Consider the following 22,452-nt stretch of genomic DNA (forward strand, 5'->3'; position numbering starts at 1 on the left):
GCATTTGCTATGATTCCATTTATCCAGCTGTAACGTGACACGTTTCGGTTTCACAGGGACCCCGAGAAGCGCCAGAGCCAAACTCACGGAATATGTCGCCGGGGGGCATTTTTAACCTGCTCATGCCGTCCGGTAGGGGGCGGTGTTCCCCATTCGTACACCCACCCCCCGCCTCCTCCTGCTCCTCACTCGCTCACTCACTCACTCTCTCACACACACAGTTACAGACACACACACACATACACGCGCGCGCGCGCCGGGGTCAGGACTGCTGCTGTGGCCTCGCTGAGCGTTTCGGGACGGACGGGCGAAAATGAGCGGCTGCTCGTGCGGCTGAGGCGGCGCGTTCGGGGGAGCGACACACAAAGGCGCGTTCTGCTGTAAAACCTCCAGCGAAATCACGACATCCCGCTCCTGTGCCGCGGCTCCACGATCATGCGGGACTGACGGAGGAGAAAAAGAGGAGCCGAGCGAAGAGGGAATCGGGGAATCGGCCAGCGTCTCCTCTCGACATGTCGGGGAAAATAGAAAGCAAGCAAGGTAAGCGTGAGGCACGCGGCTCCGATGGATGGCGGGCCGCTCGGCTACGGTCCCCCCCCGGCGGCGTGTGGAGCGGACAGCCCGGGGATCCCGGCTGTTGGGCCCTGTCCGCCACACGGAATCCGGATCCTCCGCGCGCACACACCTTGATCGGAGTTTTTATGATTATATACGCTACTGCTGACGTCGTGTCCCGCCCGGTCCAGGCGAGACGGCAGCTGGAATCACCAGGCCCACGGCGGGTACGGGGGGGAGGGAGGCAGGCTCCTGTCTTCTTCTGGCGTGACGGCGGGCTTCCCTCGCCACGAGACACCAGCAGCGGCGGGGGGTGACTGGCTGCTCTGTGTCGGTCCCGACCCCGAGTTGCTTTTGACTCGGCTCCACCGCGTAGCCAGTACCGTACCGTACGGCGATCGGAACCGTGCCCGTTTAAAGGGTCTGCAGCCAGCCTGCACTCACTGGGTTCTTCCGGGCTTCTGTCTCTCTTTAGCACGTTTTAGTGCGCCGTGTCCAAGTGGGAAATGGTGCGATCCCGTTCTGTTCTTATGTGTGTGGGCCACCCGTGCCGGATCGTGCGTGGCTGTCCTTCCCCCAAGGGAGGCCGGAGGGTCGCCCACATGGCGGGACCCCCGTGCCGTGTCACTGGCACGGGACTCCCGGCCGGCGCGCGACTCACTGTTGCAGTAAAAGCCGCGGCACCGAGCTGCCTCACTCGTGGGATTGTGTGTCGTAACCGCGGTGGTCTGGGATGGTTTCGTGACATGGTGGTGGTGGTGGTGGTGGTGTGACAGAGTCATGAGTCTGGGGCTGGAATCTGCCCCAATACCGTGATTTATCAATATACCGGACATAGTCATCGATCCCGTGTCACCGTGCTCCAGTATTTGTGTGCTTAGTGATAGTTAGTGTATACTCTGCTGTTGAATACTTCTTCAGTATATGATGACGTTTTCGGACATTTGATGAAGGGAATTAATAACAATAAGAAAAGAAGCTGAGCTGTTGGCACGACGATCGTGGAATTGAATGAACGAGCGTCACCGGCTTAACATTTAGTAAATGTGTTCCTTTCTTTTATTACATTTAATTTTTATCGCGACAGCAGATCTTCCCAGACACGGTGTGATGTGTGGTATTATTTCTAAGGAGTTATGTTCTTCTGTAATTTGACGATCTGAATAAAGCGCAGTACATCGTGATTACCCGCTGCTGCTGCTGTTAATAATAATAATAATAATAATAATAGTAATAGTAATAATAATAATAATTATAATCTTTGAAACGAAAATGTTGCCGAGAAAAGTGAAGGCATTGCATCCCTTATTCCATCATATTTACGTGACGTCATAGGGCACGCTTCGCTTCCCTGTGACGTCACAGGTCTGGTTCAAGCCCATTTCTGCAGTGAGCTGGTGGAGTCCTTGGTGGGCACTGTGAGCACCTGTGGCCCCTGCCTACAGCTCTCAGCAGCAACCCTCAGTCCCGCAGCGTAGTGCTTTCTGCTGCTCTGTACTCTCGTGAATCAAGTGTGTGTGCAGTTCAGAGTGAATGCCAGCACCTGGTTTTAGCGAAACTTTTGTGAAAGGAAAACTACCAGTAAGGGTTGAGGTATTGACCCGCATTTGTATTACGTTTACGTTTATTCATTTAGCAGACGCCTTTCTCCAAAGCGACGCACGCCTCAGCAAAAATACAATTTGTGCATTACATTAAGAGAAAGACATAACTGCAGAGGTGTGATCCTTAAGTAAACCTAGTTTACTTTCCGCTTGATGCACCGAAGTTCATCGCTCGAGCGGGTGTGTAAAACGCAGGATAGATGAATCCTGATAACCTTTCTACATTTTTTTTTTTTAAAATAAGGTACACAAACATTCACATAAAATAAAGGCGACTGACCTAAAGGCTGTTGCTTCAAGATGAAAGGGGGATGTGAAGATGTTTGCATAGGAAAAATATTTAAAGGTATTGCCTCAGGAAACAAGCATTTCATCCATCCATCCATCCGTCAGGAATCGCTTGGCCAGTGCAGGGTCACAGTGGTCTGGATCCTATCCCAGAGAGTGGGGCAGGGTATGCCCTGGTCAGAATACCATTTCGTCTCAAGGCATTCACACACGTTCACTCACTCCTAGACGCGTTAAGGACAGCAACTCATGTGAAATACATGTCTTTGGAGTGTGGGTGGAAACCAGAGTAACTGGAGGAAAGCCACACAAATAGAGGGAAACATGCAAACTTGACACAGACAGCCACATTTAACCCTTGTCTGAATGTCTGTGTCTGTGGGGCAGGTGGTAGCACCTGGTTGATGCCTTTGGAGCCAAAAGTTGCAAGTTTGAATCCCACCCCCAGCTATAGTACCCTAGAGCTTGGTATTTACCCTAAATTGCTCTAGTAAAAATTACCCAGCTGTATAAATGTTGTTTAACACTATAAGTCACACTGGAGAAAAGCATCAGTTGAGTGAATAAATGCAAATGTAAACCCACTAAAAAGCACCCAGTTAAATGTTTTTACTGTATTTCTTTGTAAAAATCAGCGAAAACATTAAAACCACTCTCGGTTGAAGTGAATAACATTGATTATCTCATTACAGTGACGCCTGTCAAGGGGTGGGATACATTAGGCAGCAAGTGAACAGTCAGTTCTTGAATCTGATGTGTTGGAAGCAGGAAAAATGGGCATGTGTAAGGATCTGGGCAACTCTTGACAAGGGTCAAATTGTGATGGCTAGATGACTGGGTCAGAGCATCTCCAAAAACAGCAGGTGTCGTGGGGTGTTCTCAGTATGCAGTGGTTAATACCTACCAAAAGCGGTCCAAGGAAGGACGACTGGCAACAGGGTCGCGGGTGCCCAAGGCTCACCGGTGCGCGTGGGAAGCGAAGGCTAGCCCATCTGGTCCGATCCCACAGAAGAGCTACCGCAGCACAAATTTCTGAGAACCTTAATGCTGTCCATGACAGAAAGCTGTCAGAACACACAGTGCGTCGCGGCTTGCCGCGTATGGAGCTGCATAGCCACAGACTGGTCAGAGTGCCCATGCTGACCTCTGTCCATCGCCAAAAGCACCTATAATGGGCACGTGAGCATCGGAACTGGACCATGGAGCAATGGAATAGGCAGCCTGGTTTGATGAATCACGTTTTCTTTTAGACCACGTGGACAGCCGGGTGCGTGTGCGTCATTTACCTGGGGAAGAGATGGCAGCAGGATGCACTACGGGAAGAAAGAAAGCCAGTGGATGGAGCGTGACGCTCCGGTCAATGTTCTGCTGGGAAACCTTGGATCGCAGCATTTATGTGGACGTTACTTTGACATGTACCACCTACCTAAAGATTGTTGCAGAGCACATACACCCCTTCATGGCAATGATATTCCCTGATGGCAGTGGCCCTGCTACACTGCAAAAATTGTTCGGGAATGGTTTGAGGAATATGACAGTTCACGGTGTTGATTTCACTTCCAAATTCCCCAGATCTCAATCCGATCGAGCATCTGTGGGATGTGCTGGAAAAACAAGTCCAATCCATGGAGGCCCCACCTCACAACTTACAGGAGTTAAAGGATCTGCTGCTAACGTCTTAGTGCCTTCAGAGGTCTTGTGGAGCCCATGCCTCCAAGGGTCAGAGCTGTTTTGGTGGCATGAGGGGGACTGACACAATATTAGGCACACGGTTTTAATGTTTTGGCTGATCGGTGTATTTTAACGGACAGCTAGTGGCATACAACTAAGTGCATTAAAAAACTTAACTTTGAACTTACGATGGACTTGTAAAGTAGCAATCTGTGTGGCGTCGGCTTACGTAACTTGTTGGTCATGGCTCAGGGTCACGTGTTCGTTCAAAACTAGGTGTGTTAGTCCATGCAGCGCTGAAACGAAACAGAACGTGTTCTGCTGTTACTTGTGGAGTCTGACACATGTTCACATCCATCCCACCAAAGGAATGAGTTCTTTGCCCTTCTGGAGCTCCTGTCCTGTAAGTATCAGAGGCGTGTCACACACGGGTTCCCGCCATTGCTACGTAGGCCCGACACACGTGTTTGTACGACTGACCGCCTCGCTCTGAGCTTTTCCAGCTTTTGTGAATGAACAGATATGGTTGTGGAGGAGATTCCGCTCATGTGGTCTTTACCAGATTGGAACGTCTGCTAACATCTTGCTGCAAGAGTATGCGCCAACTTCGATACTTAGTTATTCCTCTTGCTGACGCTTTTCTACAAAGCAACTTGCAATGTTAAGGTTACTACAAGCTTATGATTATTTACCCATTGATGCAGCTGGATAATTTTACTGGGGCAATTTAAGGTAAGTACCTTGCTCAAGGGTACTACAGCCGGAGGTGGGGATCGAACCTGCGACCTTTGGGTCCAAAGGCAGTAGCTCTAACCACTGTGCTACCAGCTTTCTGTTCTCATCCCAACTGAAGGAAGAGAATCCACTCTGTTTTCTTGAAGGGACTCTACACATTTGCAGAGTCACCTGCTTGGTGAGTTTATAGTTTGGTTTAATGAGTTATGGCATATGTGTTTACGCGTTTGTGTTCAGGCAGATTTTTGCAGCCTCAAATAATAGCGTGAATGCATATTATTCCCCTTGTTCCGGATTTGCTCGCGTTACCATTTAAATGATCGCGGATGTTTTGATTGTATACTGACCGGATGATGGCTCCTGTTACAGTCCAGACCTCCCCTGCCAGCATTATGGACTAGAAGCCATTGAGATCTGTGTGTTTTCAGTTGTCGCCTGTCAGGGCGCTCTGTTTGCCTGCTTCCACATGCAAGTATTGATGCAGGGAAAGTGCCCCGCAGGCATGCTTTCTTTCTCAGTAGTGGCAAAATGATCTGGGACGAGAGCCCTGTTTTTTTTTTTTTTTTTTTTTTTTCTCTCCTCCTTCCTCTGACGCCTCGGTAACAAGCCAGAGGAGACGTGTCACTGTCCTCCAGTGCAAAGTACAGAGGCCTAGTGTCCAGCGGCTTCTTGGAGCCCTGCCCCGCGCTGCAGTTCCAGCACCGCTCTCGGCCTCTCGCGAAGTCACACCACCGTGCATCCTTCAATTGTGTCCCCAAGGTGGGAAGTGATGTCGCGTCAAAGGACATTTGGGTCATCGCCGGTCACTGGGGTGCGTTCAGGGTGCTGTGTGGGGAAGTTGCTCATTGCTAGGAAGGGGGGAACCTGCCACATGACACAGAAAGGAATGCTGCTCCTTGGTGTGTCCCCTCTGCCTGGGAAGTGTGCGTTGCAGCGATCATGTAGTATCGAGGGAATGAACTGTGGGCCACGTAAATGTTACGCGCTACCCCTCCCTCGGCCGCCGCATTTTTTCCACCGATTGTGAATGGTGAAATGGGAAATTGCATATTATGCCGTTTGGTCCTTGTATGGGACAGCTGGTAGCGTAGTGGCTAGAGCTGCTGCGTTTGGACCCCAAGGTTGCAGGTTCGAATCTCGCCTCTGGCCGGCTGTAGTTCCCCTAAATTGCCCCAGTAATATTACCCAGTTTTATAAATGGGTAAATAATTGTAACGTTGTAAGTCGCTTTGGAGAAAAGCATCAGCTAACTGAATAAATGTACGGTGGTGAAGTAAGGTCCGGTCTTCCATGTTTGCTTCAAATCCCGAGTCATAAATGATTTTCTTCAACGTTTGATCGCCCGCGTGGTCGATAAAGATGTACCATGTTATCTGTTTAATAATTTAAAATAAAAAGCCTCCATTCAGCTACCTGTGTAACGCATAGTGGTTTATACTGTGGTATGAGACAATTTGATCTGCATCTAGCTTTCTCCTTCTGCTGGTGTAATGCACTTTTGTGTTGCTTTTGGAGAAAAGCGGCTGCTGAATGAATAAATGTACGCTGTGAGGGGAGGGGGGTGCAGTGGGTTTGGCCTCTGCCTGCTCTCCAGTGGGTCTAGGGTTCGAGTCCCGCTCGGGGTGCCTTGCGATGGACTGGCGCCCCACCCTGGGTGTGTCCCCTCCCCCTCCAGCCCTACGCCCTGTGTTGCCGGCTTAGGTTCACCGCGACCCCGCTTGGCACAAGCAGTGTCATACTGTGTGTGTGTGTGTGTAAAGGTAGTGTCATTGAGTTGTTTAGGCATTTCTGTCATTACACCAAATGCAGCAATTAATAGATTTTAGAAATTTGTTCTCCTTCTGGTCTAGATGGAAGGAGTATCACACTTGAACCAAGTTTGTGTTTTGATTAAAATATATTGCCAACAAATTTTAAGTTTCTACACAGAAACTTTATATTTTCCCTGACAGTCGACAGTCGTCCCATTTTGGGCCTGTGACCCGTCATCAGATTTTGATTGTAGGTTTAGTTAATAGAAAAGCTGTGCTGTATATGAGTTCCCATCCTGATGATGCATTTTAAGTAGGTGAAAAATATATCGACATTACTTTCAGTTGTCGCTCGGCTTATTGTTTGCAGTACATTTATCTAATAGCAGAGTATTTTTATGTATGCAGAGCTAAACGTATAGAAATGGCAAACAAGGATATGTTTGGAAACTATAAATGTTTCAGGTAAATTTTTAACTCTTTATTACAGCTTATCAAAGTCACATCCGCCTCCTTGCCAGACGAGCCGCTGTAAGCGTATTCTGAATTTACGAGTTCGTTCCGTAACCAGCGGCTGAAAGAATTTTTTTTTTCCGCTTAGGGCGTGTTTGTGTGTGCGTGTGCATCTTTTCCGGAGCTGCCCTCAAGACTGACCCAAACACCGGGGTTGTCCGCACGGCGAGGGGAAGAGCTGCACCCGAGATAGACCCGCTGCTCTCGTGAGCGCTGACGCTGGCCGCCGCTCGACACGTTTATCACCGCCGACACCGTGTCCTGCTGTCACCAAGGGCTCGAATGTTGAAGTATCGTCACCTACTAAGCAGCGAGATAAGTGATTTAAACAAAAAAAAAAAAAAGTTCAGTGGCAGATACTGTCGTTGCGACCCATTACAAAGAGGAGGGACCGCAGGATGCCCCTGTCTCCCCCCACCCTAAAGGCCTCGTGGGGGGTGTTGGGAGGGGTCCAACAGAAATAAATGCAGTGTTTCTGGTGTCGCCCAGAAGCGAACAAAACCAGGAAGGGAATCAAACTTCCCAAGTTTTCCTCTGCGCAGTGAGAAAATTGACTGTGCGAAGGGGGAGTGGGGGGCTTAGAGGGAAGAAGAGGGCGTGTGCCGAGGAAGCGCGGCCCGGGGGCCCGGAGAGCCACTCGAACTCATAAGAACTCCTGCTGATACCTGAAGTGCTGGGAAGTGGCTGCCTGGGGCTCCAAAGAACACAGGATGTAGCGATGGATGGTGGGAGGGAGGGAGGGAGGGAGGAGAGAACGACCTAGACGGCAGGAGGAGAGCGAGAGAAGAAATATCTTCCGCTGCCTCTGTCTAGCAGTGCTTTTCAGCTCTGGTCCCGGGCGACTGCTGTGTCTCTTGATTTTTGTTTCAGCGGGAACGGTACCGTCTGATTCCAGGTCCGGGTGGCATTGAGCCGCTTCGCGTAGCTGCTGGACTTCGCTGGACCGCGGCCCTTAAGTCTGGATGTCCTGGAGAGGTGGCGGGTGGATGTCGGGGAGGTCAGCCTCCGCGGAGGGCCGGTGTTCAGCATTCCGGTTTCTGCTCCAGCCAGCGGACCTGCCTTTAATTGGTCCATTTAGCGCTCGATTTTCCCCCACATATTCCTTTCCAGCCAAATGTACATTTGCAGAAAGATTCCGTAATATCTTTTCTGTGTGTAATTTGTGGTGAAAAATCAGTTCATGCAGACCTTGGGGAAGCGGCTGGGCTAATAACTCTAATCAAGCGTAGCTGTTAAAGCAAAACTCGGCAGACAGCAGCCGTTCGTAGAGTTCCGACACTCCTAATGGATGTGATCGTACCCTCAGTGACTGACTCCAAATTGGTTTTTATTATTAATTCATTTAGCTCACAATATGTATGATTAAGCTAGAGAGGCAAACTCCTAGCGAAGTGCAGAGAGGCCTTCGGCAGAGGGATTATGGCTGATGGGACGAGCATCTTGGGGAAATCGCCACATTCGCAGTACTTCATTCCGATTCATAATATGAGCAAATACTTTGTAATTAAACAAATATCAGGGCGAATCAAATATCTGCGATTTAAAGGGAGCTGTTTTGTAATCCGCTGCGAATAGAGATACGCTTCATGTGGCGTCCGCAATGCATTCTTCTTTCGGGAGGGAGTTTTTCCGCTAAGAACTTGCTTGAAGTGATTGGAAATACAATTTAAGAAACGTTTCCTGCAAAAGAAGTGACTTTGAGCGACTGTGCCGGTGTGAAAAGGCAGCCTGTGACAGTGCACGGCTGGCAAGACTCCCGAATAGGATTTATGGTGTCTGCTGTGGTCCGGTTTTGCACATCATATGTACAAAATTCCGTCATATTTGTATGATGATGGACGCACTCATCACACCTATTCCCAGCCTTTGGGAGTTATTCAGTCCATATCCACCTATACTCCTGTTGTGCAGTATACTACTGCAATGTTTTTATTTCTTATGGCATATTTTTGATTCCCCTGCACTACTGATACTGAAAATGAAGCAGTTTCGGAATGATAAAATACAAGTCAATGAGATAAGCATCACTGTAACATGACGTGTTTTCAGCTTATTTATGTTGCTGCTGAGTTTGGACGAAAGCGTCAAAGTCACGCACAGAACTGCAAAGGGGTTGGTAATGACATCACAACCCCCCTGATGGCTGCTACGCTAACACACGTCCGTAACCCGTAACTACAAACTTGACCGCACGATAAAATACGCGAGCCTTTGCGTTACAACGATAACTTCAAGTAGCGTTAAACTCCGCGCAAACATCGAACTTGAGCAGCAGCGCGTCATGGAAAAGCCGCAGCCCCTACATCATTTTGACTTATTCATAACCGAAAACAGCTGTTCCCTGATGTAATTCGTTCCCAGTATGGACATAACCGATGAATAAATAGCCGTCAACCTGGGGTGTTCCGAACCGACGCGGCAATAAAGTGTCCCATGCATATCGCTGTCGCGATGTTGCACGCGCATCTTTATCAACAGCCTGAATGAACGCTGTAAGCCGAGCCGCACGGGTTACGTCTGTACTTTCATCGACTGCCAGCGAAAGGGCAACAAAAGACAAGACTTCGTTGGAAAGTTGACTGCACGTTGTGCGTTTGGGTGTGTAGTGATGGGGTTTTGAATGCGCATTAGCATAGTCGTGGTGAGCATCGGGGGGGTGCGTTGACCTTACCGACCGCCGTACGGTTCTTCGTATCGTGGAGCTTTGGCCGGCGTCTCCGTGTGTTTGGTCTAGTACGGTTGCTAAGACACGCCGAAGCGCAGCAGAGCACAAGTTCCCAGAGTCCCGCCTCCCAAGGCCTTCATTAGTAGCACCCCTGCTGACGGCATGGTCAATGCGAGATGCTGCGATGCCGACCCCGTGGCCAAGGTGTTGTCGGCCATTTGACGGTATCGCCGTGTAACGGATGGATTCGCTTACTGCAAAACTTCTCAGATTAATTGGTGGATTAATTGATTGATTTATTGATTTCAGTCACTGGTGTGTTGTTAGTGCTAGTTCACGTACTGCATAATTACGGTATTTTTTTCACGTCCGAATCCCCGCCCGATGATTGTGCGGCTCGGACGGATAGCTTGCCGCGGACACGTTCGACATCCCCGGCACGGTGAAGTGCGTGGAAATGATTAAGCAGGCGACTCTTTCTTCGGAGGCGCCGCGCCAACGCAAAAATCCCGTTTCGTTATCTTCGCCGCTTCCCGTCTTTTGCTCTCCGCTTCGGACAGCCTCGTCCTCCTTTCGCAAGTTCATAACGTTGAGCCAGGAATCCGCGTGCGAGGTGGTCATGGCTTGGTGTTGTAAAATTATGTCTCCGGGACAGGGGTTAGCAGCGGTGCACTTTGTTATTGAAAGTTCTCTGTGCGGAGCTAAAAAAAGGGGGGAATAAAAGGGAAAAATTAAAAAAAAAAAAAAAAAAAAAAAAGCTGTGGCTAACATCACAGATTTGTTCGGCCTTTTTCTCTGCTCTGCTGTTTTGGGTTGAAAGAGATTCCAGGGTAAGTTATAGGCCCAGCGTCTGCACTGACATTTCCACTTTTCGGCCTTAGTGGCTTTTGTCTGAACGGGAGCAGCAGTGAAGCCGAGCAGCTGCTTGTTGACCCAGAGCAGGCAGCGATCTCCGCGGCTCGTACCGCAAATTCGAGGAGTGAGACTCCCCCTGCTGCTTTTATTCTTAAAATGGTTACACTTATTTCTTAAAAAAGCTTCAGCATTGTACTTCAGCCTTTTCTCCTTTGAGAGATAATACAAACACACACACATTTTCTGAACCGCTCGTCCCATACGGGGTCGCGGGGAACCGGAGCCTACCCGGCAACGCAGGGCGTAAGGCTGGAGAGGGAGGGGACACACCCAGGACGGGACGCCAGTCCATCGCAAGGCACCCCAAGCGGGACTCGAACCCCAGACCCACCGGAGAGCAGGACCCGGTCCAACCCACTGCGCCACCGTGCCCCTCGAATACAAACAAATGAGTAGTTTTTTCCATGGTACAAGCATGTATTGCGTTATACCTGCCTGGGGGTCACCTCGGATTTGACCCATTGTACATGTGGGGAATGCATTTACCGCCGTTGAACTTTTCCATCTGCCTGCCTCTTTTTTTCTTTTCCTTTTTTTTAAAGAGACTTTTTGGATGCTGTGAGGCTGTAGGCCTCGCTGTGGAAAAAGGTAGGGGCTGGAAGCCGTTCAAATTATTCCTATTGTGGTCGGGGCACCTTTCTTCTTCAGTGGAACCTTTAGCATTACAAAACAATCAAAGCACTTTAAAGTTATATCCAGCCTTTAAAAAAAAAAAAAAAAAAAAAAAAAAAAGAAGAAAGGGGGGGAAAAAAAAAACGCTTACTACTTTCTTTCCTGGTACTGTCGGGGCTTATTTTGGAAATAGAATGCAGAAGTCGGAGACTGTGCTTGTGCTTGGCAGTTGTACCGGAGGAACAGCAGAGCTCAAGTGCACCGCGACGACTAATAAAGAGTAAAACAATGAATCTCCTGCTTGTTTCCTAACCCCGCACTAGACAGCCATCCTGGAGGGGTCATATTGGGTTTCCCCAGCAGGAGAACTGATTTGTCTTCTGCATGCTCCCAAACGCTGCTGACAGAAAGCTGAAATTAAGGCTCGAGTGCAGACAGTTATAAATTACTTTTTCTCCACGGAACCGTGCTAGACGCTATCTTCTTCCTCAAACACGCGCTTCCTCATGCTTTGCATTTTGGGTTATTGTTTGCACATACTGGATATAATGGATTTTTCTGTATTTTGCAACACCTGTTGTTGGGGGCCCGAGGGATGGCCAACTTTTTGGGGAGCAGCAGAAACGGCAAGAAAAAGCTGTGTGCTAAATATAAGGTGATGGCAGTATTGTCACCAAGAGAATATTGTAAAGGATCACAAATGGTTCACTATTGCAGGTAATTGAACATTTTGTTTGCACGCTAATGTAGCGGTGTATTTGATTTATCTACATCACCGTTACAAAAGCAGCCGCAGCGAGTTAAGCTGAACACCAGTTACCAGTACGGTCATCTATAACTGAGGTCTGAAAATCAACATTTTATACACACACACACACACACACACACACATATTCTCTGAAACCGCTTGTCCCATGCAGGGGTCACGGGGAGCCGGAGCCTAACTCGGCAACACAGGGTGTCAGGATGGAGGGGGGACACCCAGGACAGGACGCCAGTCCATCACAAGGCACCCCAAGCAGGACTCGAACCCCAGTCCCACCGGAGAGCAGGACCCGGTCCAACCCACCGCGCCACCGTGCCCCCCTCGACATTTTATTATGTGAATAAAACACAGAGACGGTTTAACAGAGTTTTAAACTCGGTAAACACCGGTATTGCAGGTGTTGAAAGACAGGTATTGCAAATATATGTCAGTCAAAAAAAACTGTAAGATTATTTAATGTGGAAAGGGGAACAGTGTGGAATCGTGACAGAATGTGCCAGAAAAAAAAAAGCAGCACTTGGAAAAGAGGAAGAGTGGTCGCAAGTCAACCAAGCAATGTACAAAAAAAGCATAACCGGGGGCAGCGAGCGCAGATCTGCATCTGAAGTAATGTGGTGCGATTGGGCATGGTTACTTACATTAAGAGAAAGAACAGTCTGAATTTGGAGGCTCCTCCTTAACCCACTGACTCATATCGAAGTGTGTTTGTGCTGACTTTCCTCCACAACAGGTCAGCATGAAATATTCCTGCTCTATGCCCCGTTGAAGTCCATGGACCCAAGACTGGGGCTTTCTTAGGTATATACAGTATGTAAAAAATGAATATTAAAGGTAGACAGCGCTCTAGTCTAGTATTGCTCTGATTATCTGCAGAGAATTCATTTGAAGAGTGCGGAAAAAGTATTTTGGGCTTCCTGCAAGCTGTCTTCACAATGAAACACAGCTGTTCTTTGTGTTAAGTATTAACGACACATGCAGCGCAGAAATGATCAAATTTGGAAGTTAATGTAGCGTGCCTGATGCCTTTTTGGTTTTACGCTGGCAACCGACAAGAGGCGTGCCATGGAAAAGTGTACAGATGTGCTCCTAGAGAGAGGGACATTATCCAAAGTGGATCTGGGGAAATGGGATGGGCAGGACCTAACAACAGCCCCACAACTGTTGCCAGGGGGCTCATTTTGTGCAGGTTCCAGCCATCGGAGGGCCGTACTTCGGGCAAAAGGAACGCCGGTGCCAGCCAGCCGACAGCCCACCCTGCGCCCAGTGAAATCTCCGATTCTGCGCCGGGGCTGTAATTTAAGGTTTCGTGGAAATGAGCGAGTAGCTTCCTCTGGAATGAGAGGCATGTTTTGCCCACAAAGACAATTTTGAAAGGTGCAGTAATTAAAAGCCTCTCCAGCTCGGCGTGTAGGCGGAGGCAGGCATTTGGACTGGGCTAGGGGCAAGCTGCACGCTGGCGCCAGAGGGAAAATCGTAGATCTGCCTTGTGGGAGCTAGAAGCTGGAGGAAAGGACCGTGGACATGCAGGAGAGTTTTGTATCGCTGCATTATATCTATACATCTCTTGCTCTGCAGTACTGTAGCCACCACTACAAGTTAGATCTTGTGCTGCTGTTCCTGGAAGTCACAGCCTCCGTGGATGTAGTTGGAAGTGGTGGTTGCAGTCATATCCCGTCTGGTGGAATAATCGTGGCATGGTGTGCAGTTGTGCGGAACCAGCTGTCTGCATTGGCTTGGTCGCTGGATCGATCCTTCTCTACGTGATGGAGTTCCGTCTTGACCAACGAGCTGAAGAAATCACTGCTGCCTTGAAGCACTAACTGGTTTTTGTGGTGGATGTAGCTCTGGCCAGAGCTTTTCTCATGAAGATTTGCAAATGTCTTTTTCCACAGTCTCTTGAGTATGTATTTTTAGAGTCCTTCTCTTGGCTTATTGTGAGTCAAAAACTGAGACAAACGTGTCATGAGATGCCTGATGAGTAAGATGGCTGATGCTGCTGCTCGGTGACCTTTCTTGAATGTTTGCAGTTGCTTGGTTGTCATATCAATGGTCCTTGGAAGGGAGCAGTTGGGTCTTCATCCAGAGAACAGCTGTTCTTGGTCAGAATCTGAATGGGGAATATATCCTGGAAGAGCCAGCCCAACCATGGGAAAATAGACTCTCTCTTTCAGGGAGAAACTGAAGATGAATCAGGTAAGAGCAATGAAGATGTGGTCGGGGGTTGATCGGGTGTCCTTGTTTAGCTGCAATTAACTTATCGCTCTCTATGTACACCGATCAGCCAAAACATTAAAACCACTGAAGCGAATAACATTGACCATCTGTTAAAATGGCACCTTTCAAGGGGTGGGATATATTAGGCAGCAAGTAAACAGTCGTTTCTTGAGTTTGGTTTGTTAGAAGCCAGAAAAATGGACGAGCGTAAGTATCTGAGCGACTTTGACAAGGGCCAAATTGTGATGGCTAGATGATTCGGTCAGAGCATCTCCAAAACGGCAGGTGTTGTGGGGTGTTCCCGGTATGCAGTGATTAGTACCTACCAAAAGTGGTCCAAGGAAGGACAACCGGTGAATCGGCAACAGTCATGGGCGCTCGAGGCTCATTGATGTGCGTGGAAAGCGAAGGGTAGCCCATCTGCTCCGATCCCACGGAAGAGCTACTGCAGCACAAATTACTGAAAACCTTAATGCTGCTCATGATAGAAAGGTGTCAGAACACACAGTGCTGGGAAACCTTGGATCCCAGCATTCATGTGGATGTTACTTTGACACGTACCACCTACCTATAGATTGTTGCAGACCACGTACACCCTTTCATGCTAAAATTGTTCAGGAATGGTTTGAGGAACATGACAGAGTTCAACGTGTTGACTTCACCTCCAAATTCCTCAGATCTCAATCCGATCGAGCATCTGTGGGATGTGCTGGAAAAACAAGTCCAATCCGTGGAGGCCCCACCTTACGACTTACAGGAGTTAAAGGATCTTCTGCTAATGTCTTAGTGCCTTCAGAGGTCTTGCGGAGTCCGTGCCTCAACGGGCCAGAGCTGTTTTGGCGGCATGATGGGGACCTATGCAATATTAGGCACGTGATTTTAATGTTTTGGCTGATCAGTGTGTATCCACAGTTACTGGGGTTCTGCCAGGGTATGTTAAGAGCTTTCTTTCTACCCATCTCAGCTTAAGTTTTACTTAGACCCATTAAAGAACAATGGCTCTTTTTCTTTGCCTAGTGAATCTCACTTCAAAGCGGTTCCATTTCTGTCGCAAAATTTTAAGGAAAACAAAATGACTAAATAAGACTCGGGAGACATTTCTCTTTTTTTATGCAATGTGGCTTTATGAAAGTGCTCATTTTTCCCCCCCAGCCGTAGCTCTGGGCGTGACCAACTAGCGGAGGAAGTGAAGTGGCTCTGGGCCAGTCCTGTTCCAGCAGGCCTTCGTTCAGAGCTGAATAGGACAGAGCCCGTTAGAGCTGTCTTTATTTCTTTTAATTATACTGTGGATTTTGTTTGTCCATCTCTGTACTCGAGTTCTGGTCCATCCTGCTTTGGGCTTCAATCCATGGACATCTGCGTTGTGTGTTGCTACGGTTGCCGCTTATTCCGTTGTTTTCAGTTAAAAAAAAAAAAAAAAAAAATCTTTATGGAACCACTGATAGAAAAAGTATCATGGTCAACTCTTGTTTGTGGCTCCACCCAGCAAAAATTGCTTCCGAGCAATTGAAAGATGCTGTTTTGTGTATAATTGGGTTCGTAGAATGACGGTAGGTTTAAAGAAAAAGCCTTCTTCAGAAGTATTGACCCAGTTTTTGTTATTTTGTTGTCTTGAAACAGCAGTGGTACAATAATAAATTGTATTTAAATTAAAGGCCTTCTGGACATCATGGCAGCAGATGGAAACGCTGTGTTCCGTTTATCAGATCAGTAATGGCTTTCTGTTAGTGGCAGAGATTGAGTTGCTTGTCCAGAGATTTCCTCTTCCTCTTGTTTATGGCCCCCTCAATATGTCAGGCTTTAATAATAGCCTAGTGAAGGCAATATTATTTGGGATTCCTAATTTTACAAGTGGGGAAACATTGTGCATTTTGCGTATCGTTGTTTGTGCGGGTTTACGTGGACATTTGAATATTATGAATAATAAAGCATTGAAATGGAACAACTGAATCTGTTTTGCAGAAGCGAACTTATTGTGACCCTCTGGTTCATTCGATGAGTTCAATAAGCGCCGCAACTCGCATCTGTACCGTGGCGTTCGGCTTCTCTCCTTTGGTTTTTCCAGGCAACGCCCACAGGGTTAAGTCACAATAAGGTGATCCACCCTTCCTCTAATTTTATTATGCAAAACCACCATGAAGTCACATGCGTGAAAGCACCGGGGTGAGCGTTTTGAACATGCGTAAGATATAAACACTTGTACGTGGCATCCAAGTATTGCTCTCTTGAGCTCTCTGGTTGTCTGTGTCCTCCTTCAAATAAAGGATGCGTACATGAAAAAGACCGCTGCGTGCACACACCTCATTGTTAAGATGAACCCCATACTTGGCTGTATTTGCGACATTTATACACTCTTGGAGCCTTGACCTTAATTCTCATCTTCTCGTATCACAGCCCAACCTTTTGGATTTCTGTTTTTTTCCCCACTGTGTTTTTGCCACCTCTAATAGGTTTGGTTAGAACCCATTGCTTACGTCCAAGTTACAGTTCTTCGTGTGCGCAGGGTCCGGTGGTTTATCGCGCAGCGTCGGCGATGGAACGCTACCGTTCCCTGTTGCTCGTCTCTGTTGCCTTGGTCTCCCGAGGTGCGATAACTCAGGTTTACATGTCAGACAGATCGCAGACCTGATTTGGTTGGTGCGTGTTTTGTTTGGAAACTCACCATGGTGAGGGCCCCCGGTTCCCACCGGAGGCAGCGTGTCATGCCCGTACCGAGGCTATCGTCAGGAGTTTCCTCTCTAATTACAGCGTTGACTCTGTCATCGCGTAATTACAAATTGAAGCGCGGTAATTTCTCGTTTTCCCTAACAAGAGCCGGTACGAATTGTGTTAATTCTGGGAGCGCGGCCTCTTTGGTAATCACCACCGTTTAGAAACAAATACCTTCATCGGGTTCGTTCCAGTTATGTATCTTCGGGTTGTGAGCTGCAGCGGCTGCTGTCGGCGTGTGAAGGTGGAACTCGTGCTGCCTCTCTCATGCATCTGACGATGTAAAATCTGCGCGTTCGTCGTGGACGTTTACTGTGGGACCACCCGGATGTTCTAGTATAGCGATGCAGGGAAAGAAGAGCCTCTGCGAGTCGGTTACGTTTTCAAATAGGAAACGGTCTAGCTAAGAGTGGATTAAGAAAATAAAACTTATTTTGAAATGGTTTTGTCCAGTACTTCTCATTTCAAAATGCCTTAATGAATGAAGTGTGTTAAGGAGCATGAGAAGTTTTTGAAGTGATGTGCAGGTTTGCATCATTTGGACCAAACTGCACGACTTTGATTAGGCCCCTGATGGACTTTACCCACTGTTTCGGTCATGTTTATTTTCTGTTGTAAGAAGTAGATTAACAACTGTGAGGGTTTTTTTTTGTTTATTATATCAACACACCACCTGCGAGGAAAACTCTCAAATAGATGCAATTTATGTATCTATTCCATCGCTCCTTGTAGTTTTTCCTATGTAAGTTATAAAACTGTGTATATATATCTTTTGTTATCATTAACACCACACAGACCCTCGTGGCTTCATATTTTAAGAATGAGCTCCTTGAATGGGAACGTGTAGTCCTGTGTCGATGTTCGTGATAATATACCTTTACCGTTAATAATGGAAAAAAATAGCAGTTGGAGTCATACAAAATATTTGGAGGTGGAGAGCATGCTGCGAGTGGCCTCTTGATTCATAGCGTCCGCAGCTTTCCGTCTCCCGCAGCAGCGGCTCATTTTACAGCCGGTCTTGTGCAAGCAGAAATTCAGAAATAGATACTGACTGGACACATGGAAGGGTGACTTGACGGAACAGCGGAATGTGGAACTGAAGACTTCCGTGGGATGTTGCCATTTTTAGGAATGAGAAACACAGATGAGCGTTTTGACTTCTTCACACGGACCGCCGGTTTGGGCAATTCTGCCTAAGCCGTCTGCTTTTTTCACCCCCTCCCTTGCGGTTCTTTAATGTGTCACACAGCTGGCTGCGGTGCCGAGTCTGTCCTGAAATATGTGGATGAGCACAGTGCAGCCTGGGGCATTTTAAATTGCTTTATTTCTTTGGCTGTTAGTTACACCACGCGTGCGTCTCCTTTCCGGGGCTCGGTTTTCGTTTCGTCCTTTAGATCCTTCGCTTGTCTGTTTCCTTGGAGAGCTCTGGCGAGGAGGTGTGGAGCTCTCTCTCTCTCTCTCTCTCTCTCTCTCTCTCTCTCTCTCTCTCTCTCTCTCTCCCTCCCTCCCTCCTCCCGCTCAGCCGCTCGCTCATCAGATTCAGCCATCGGGAGCATCTAGGCCCGAACCGTGCGTAGCCTCGGCGTGTCGTTTTCCGTGGCCCATTTCTCCGGACGCGCTTGCCGAAGCGTGGCTCTCGGAAATCCCGCAACCGCAGGCCTGGGTGGTACTGGGGGTTTTGGGGTTTGGATTAGGGTTGGGGGTGGATTGGCGTGGGTGGGGGGGGCTCAGAATCATTTTCAAAGCACCCCTCTGTGACTTGGGAGAACGGTCTCGTTGCACCAGCACTTCGTTGTCCAGCCCTCGTCACATAGCGGAGGATTTGCAGCAATTTGCTCGCTTTTACAGCGGATGCCTGATTCGGCAAAGCTGGCCGCAGCGGGTTTAAAGCGGACGCGGGGTTCGAGTCGGGGTTGGGAGGTAATGACATTCTGCCTCACAAAGGAAGGATCAGCGTTCCGCGATCGGTGGGCTTTACAGCCGTGCCGTCCGCCTGACGCGTGGTCGGCGGCCGGAGCTTGTCGGTGGTCCACGTGGGGATCAAGGTGACAAAAGGAAGCGGGAGCAATCATCCATGTGGCTTCTGCGATGAAAATGAGCATTAGGGAGAAATATGCTGCGCTTGCTCGTTTCACGTTAAGTCCGCGGCTGTCCTGGTAACGATTACCTTCGGCTGAAAGTATGTTAACGTGAATTTAGGATCCAAAATAACGCCTTTCTAGAAGACGCACGGTGGTACCGCAGCCGCTTTACTGAGACAGACAGTCGATAGGGGGCGAAAACGAAGGAAAAACCCGTCTGACCTTTAAGACCTGAAGAAATTCAGACAATTACACAAATCCCAGCGATATTTACACTTAGAAAATTAGTTATGTGCAATGCATGAAAAAGGACAATACAAATATTGAATATGGCTGTGATAACACCATACCAAGCAGGCTTACCTTGCACTGAAATTTGTTTCTGAATCGAGATTTGCGCTGTTTTATTTATTCCTGTATGCAAATTATGGCCTGATCGTGCCCAGTTGTTAAAGCAGGATTACTGTGGGGAACCACAATAGCATAGTGTGTTTTTAACTACCAAAGATCAGATCCATACCCTGCATTTCATAAACGTGGCACTGAGTGAAACACAAGTCATTCGGGTCCATGCTTTGTCCTTGAGATACCTCTTCCGTACCTAATGGACATGTAAGTAAAGAGCAAAAAGTAGAGGGAAAAGAGTATTGATTTTTTTTTTTTCCTCCCCCCCCCCCCCCCCCCCCCAGTGGAAATACTCCTCCCTATGAAACGAAATATTGAATAACTGTGTTTTTTCATACTGGCACGATCCACTCAATGGCACTCGGAAACAGAAGTGGCCCGAATGGTCCGCGTTCCAAGGATACCGTACGTATCGGCTGTCGTCTTCTCCTGTTGATTTACTCTGCTGGAATGTGCGTCGAGAACCCGGGAAGATAAATGACCAATTTACTGGCCGCAGGAGATCCCTTTAAGGTGCACTCTGCTTTTTTGCTCCCTCGCTCTGCGGTGCAATTAATCCGGAGCGAGGTGAAGCGGCCACCGCCCCGCCCCTGCCTCGCTCTGAAGGGCCAGCGAGTCGGCTGGGGGGGTGGCCAGGTCTCGCCTGTTCTGAGGACGGGAGCGGTGCGCCGGCAACAGGAAGCAGCGGTGCTGACCCCTCGGTGTTTATGGGGGGAGCTAGGGGGAAGGAAGAGGAGGAGCGCGCGGCGATGGGGCGGTCACGGTCGAGTTTGTGCACGCCGTGGAACGGGGTAGCGGCCTGAGGGGGCAGTCACGAGGAAGGGATTTGGGGCAGGAGGTGCGAGGGGAGCGGGATGCGCCAGCGGCACGTGGGCGTTCCGTCTTCCGTCCTTCGGAACGGAGCTCCTCCTCTCCCGCTTTCATCCCAGGCGTCTCGTGGCGCGGCGCGTTTGCGGGGGACGCGCGGGGTAGAATTAGGCGCGGGATTCCACGTGGGTCCGCGAGGCTTCGACTTTCAACGAGCTCGCTCCCTCCCTCCCTCCCGCGTCAGAGCTCGGAATTTTCGATGCCTCACCGCCGGTGCTTACCGGAGGACTTCGCAAACACTCGAGCCCAGCTCTTAATGGAGGGAAATGCCGCTATTAGCAGTCGGCTCTTCAAATAGAATTATGAAGTAGAACTTTGCCGTTCCCCCAGAAGGCTGAAAAATGAATCCTCGACTCTTCCCTGTACTCTAACGGCCGGGAACGGGGTTTTTTTTTTCCCCCCAATATGCGCGATTACGGGAGGATTTTCTTCCATCGCAGCATGCTTCCGTGCGGACGCTGTCGGGGTGCCCGTCTCGCAGCGGGGGGTTTATTTATGACCTCTTGTGTATACTGCCTCGCTGCCTGGTTCTCGTGGCTGCGGGGCGGTGAACGGTTTCAATTACGGTTGAATGTAAATAGTTCCCTTTTGCTTTGCATCTGTACATGCAGCAATAGGGAAGGTGCTTGAGTTTTGAGCGATTCCTTTCGCTTAGTCTCCGTAATTCTTTGCAAGGACTTCCAGCACGTAAAAGTCTAAGATGCACTGTTCGAGGGACTCGTTAGCGAGAGTTTGTTGGGGTAGCTGGGTGCTTGACTTTGGGGCAGTGAACTCTAAATTTTGAAAGACTTGGAAGATGCGCGGAAATTGTGCGGCGCTAATCCCGGAAAGTAAAGAAATCGCAAACCTCATTTGGCCTCAACTAAGTATAAAAACATAGGAATAAACATGTTAAAAAAAAGCTCCTTTAGCACTGGTGCATAAGCACAGGAGGATTCTTCTGGTGTTGCAAAGTTACAAAAGAGTTTGTGCACATGAAAATATGTCCAGTATGAGCTCCCGTGTATCCGGTACCGCGTGCTGACGCCAACTGAAATTTTCCACGCTTGCAGCCAGTGCTGCTCTGGCGATACTCTTCTCGGTGACGGCAAGTTCTGCTTTCGCTTCACCGGTCACGCGTGAATAATTCCGATGGACATTGTCCTTCAGAAGCCCACGTAAATAATCGCAGGGATTCGTATCTGTCGAGGAAGGAGGCCGAGGCCCTTCTGAATATCCCGATAGGAGAGAGAAACTCAATCGCGAAATAAGTTGCCGCATTTGACGTATGTGCTCGGACCCCTGTCGTTGGAAAAAATGCTTCTCTCTTTCCTCCTGAGTCTTAAAGACTGGGAGCGAAATGTTGGAGTTTCAGGTAGTGGTTCAGCATCTGCTGTCTTGTCCAGGAAAATTAATTTAGGTCAACAGTTCCATTAGACCTTGCGGTATTCGTTGGGTTCGGAATTTCCTGCTTATTAAGCTTCTAATGAACTCCCTACTGGTCCGCATCCTGTTACTTGCATGAAACCAGATGCAAGGCATCCATACGTTTCGCTCTTGAGGCAGCAAGGTCATTAGCTTATTGATGATGAAATATGGCGTTGGTTGAATGGCCGCTTACACGCACGCTTTTTTCAATCTTCAGGTCAACAGCTGAATTCAGATAAATTCTGAATTCTCCGTTCACGGCGGGGTCGGACGCTAGCTGAGCGGTTAGAGCCGTGATTTTGTAGCTGAAGGACCTGTGCGCGAGGCCCGCTCCTGCTGTAGTACCTTCGAGAACGATGCTAGTCCTGAATTGATAGCGTTAAAAATTATCCAGCTGTATTAATGGGTGAATAATTATAAGTAGCTTAGTATACAATGCTATAAACAGTACAGGTCGCCTTGGGCAGGAGCGTAAAATAAATAATACAGGTTGATTAATAACTGTTCATCTCTTCTTATTGACTGGTCTTCTTTGTGCTTGATGGACACAAACCCATGGATGGAGGGATCCGACTGTGACATTGGCGTTGAGGGTGGCAGTCCGAACGGTTCACCCAGGATGCCCCAGGGTGACGGAGCTACCGTGTTCTGGTGTTATGCGGCACGACGATCAGAGCTACACGCTTGGGTTTTG

The 22,452-nt window shown here is 48.6% G+C and overlaps 1 protein-coding gene across 1 annotated transcript in view; it reads left to right on the forward strand.

Annotated features, from left to right (window-relative positions):
• The first annotated feature begins 229 nt into the window (after nucleotides 1-229).
• The window catches only part of rapgef1b (Rap guanine nucleotide exchange factor (GEF) 1b), a 65,310-nt gene continuing 43,087 nt past the window's right edge, over nucleotides 230-22,452 (forward strand). Inside the window, exon 1 of the mRNA XM_029252880.1 lies at nucleotides 230-540. Coding sequence (XP_029108713.1) covers nucleotides 513-540 — 28 coding nt within the window. The 5' untranslated portion in view covers nucleotides 230-512. The remainder of the gene's footprint in view (nucleotides 541-22,452) is intronic.

This window comes from Scleropages formosus, chromosome 6, assembly GCF_900964775.1.
Source record: "Scleropages formosus chromosome 6, fSclFor1.1, whole genome shotgun sequence".
NCBI lineage: Eukaryota > Metazoa > Chordata > Actinopteri > Osteoglossiformes > Osteoglossidae > Scleropages > Scleropages formosus.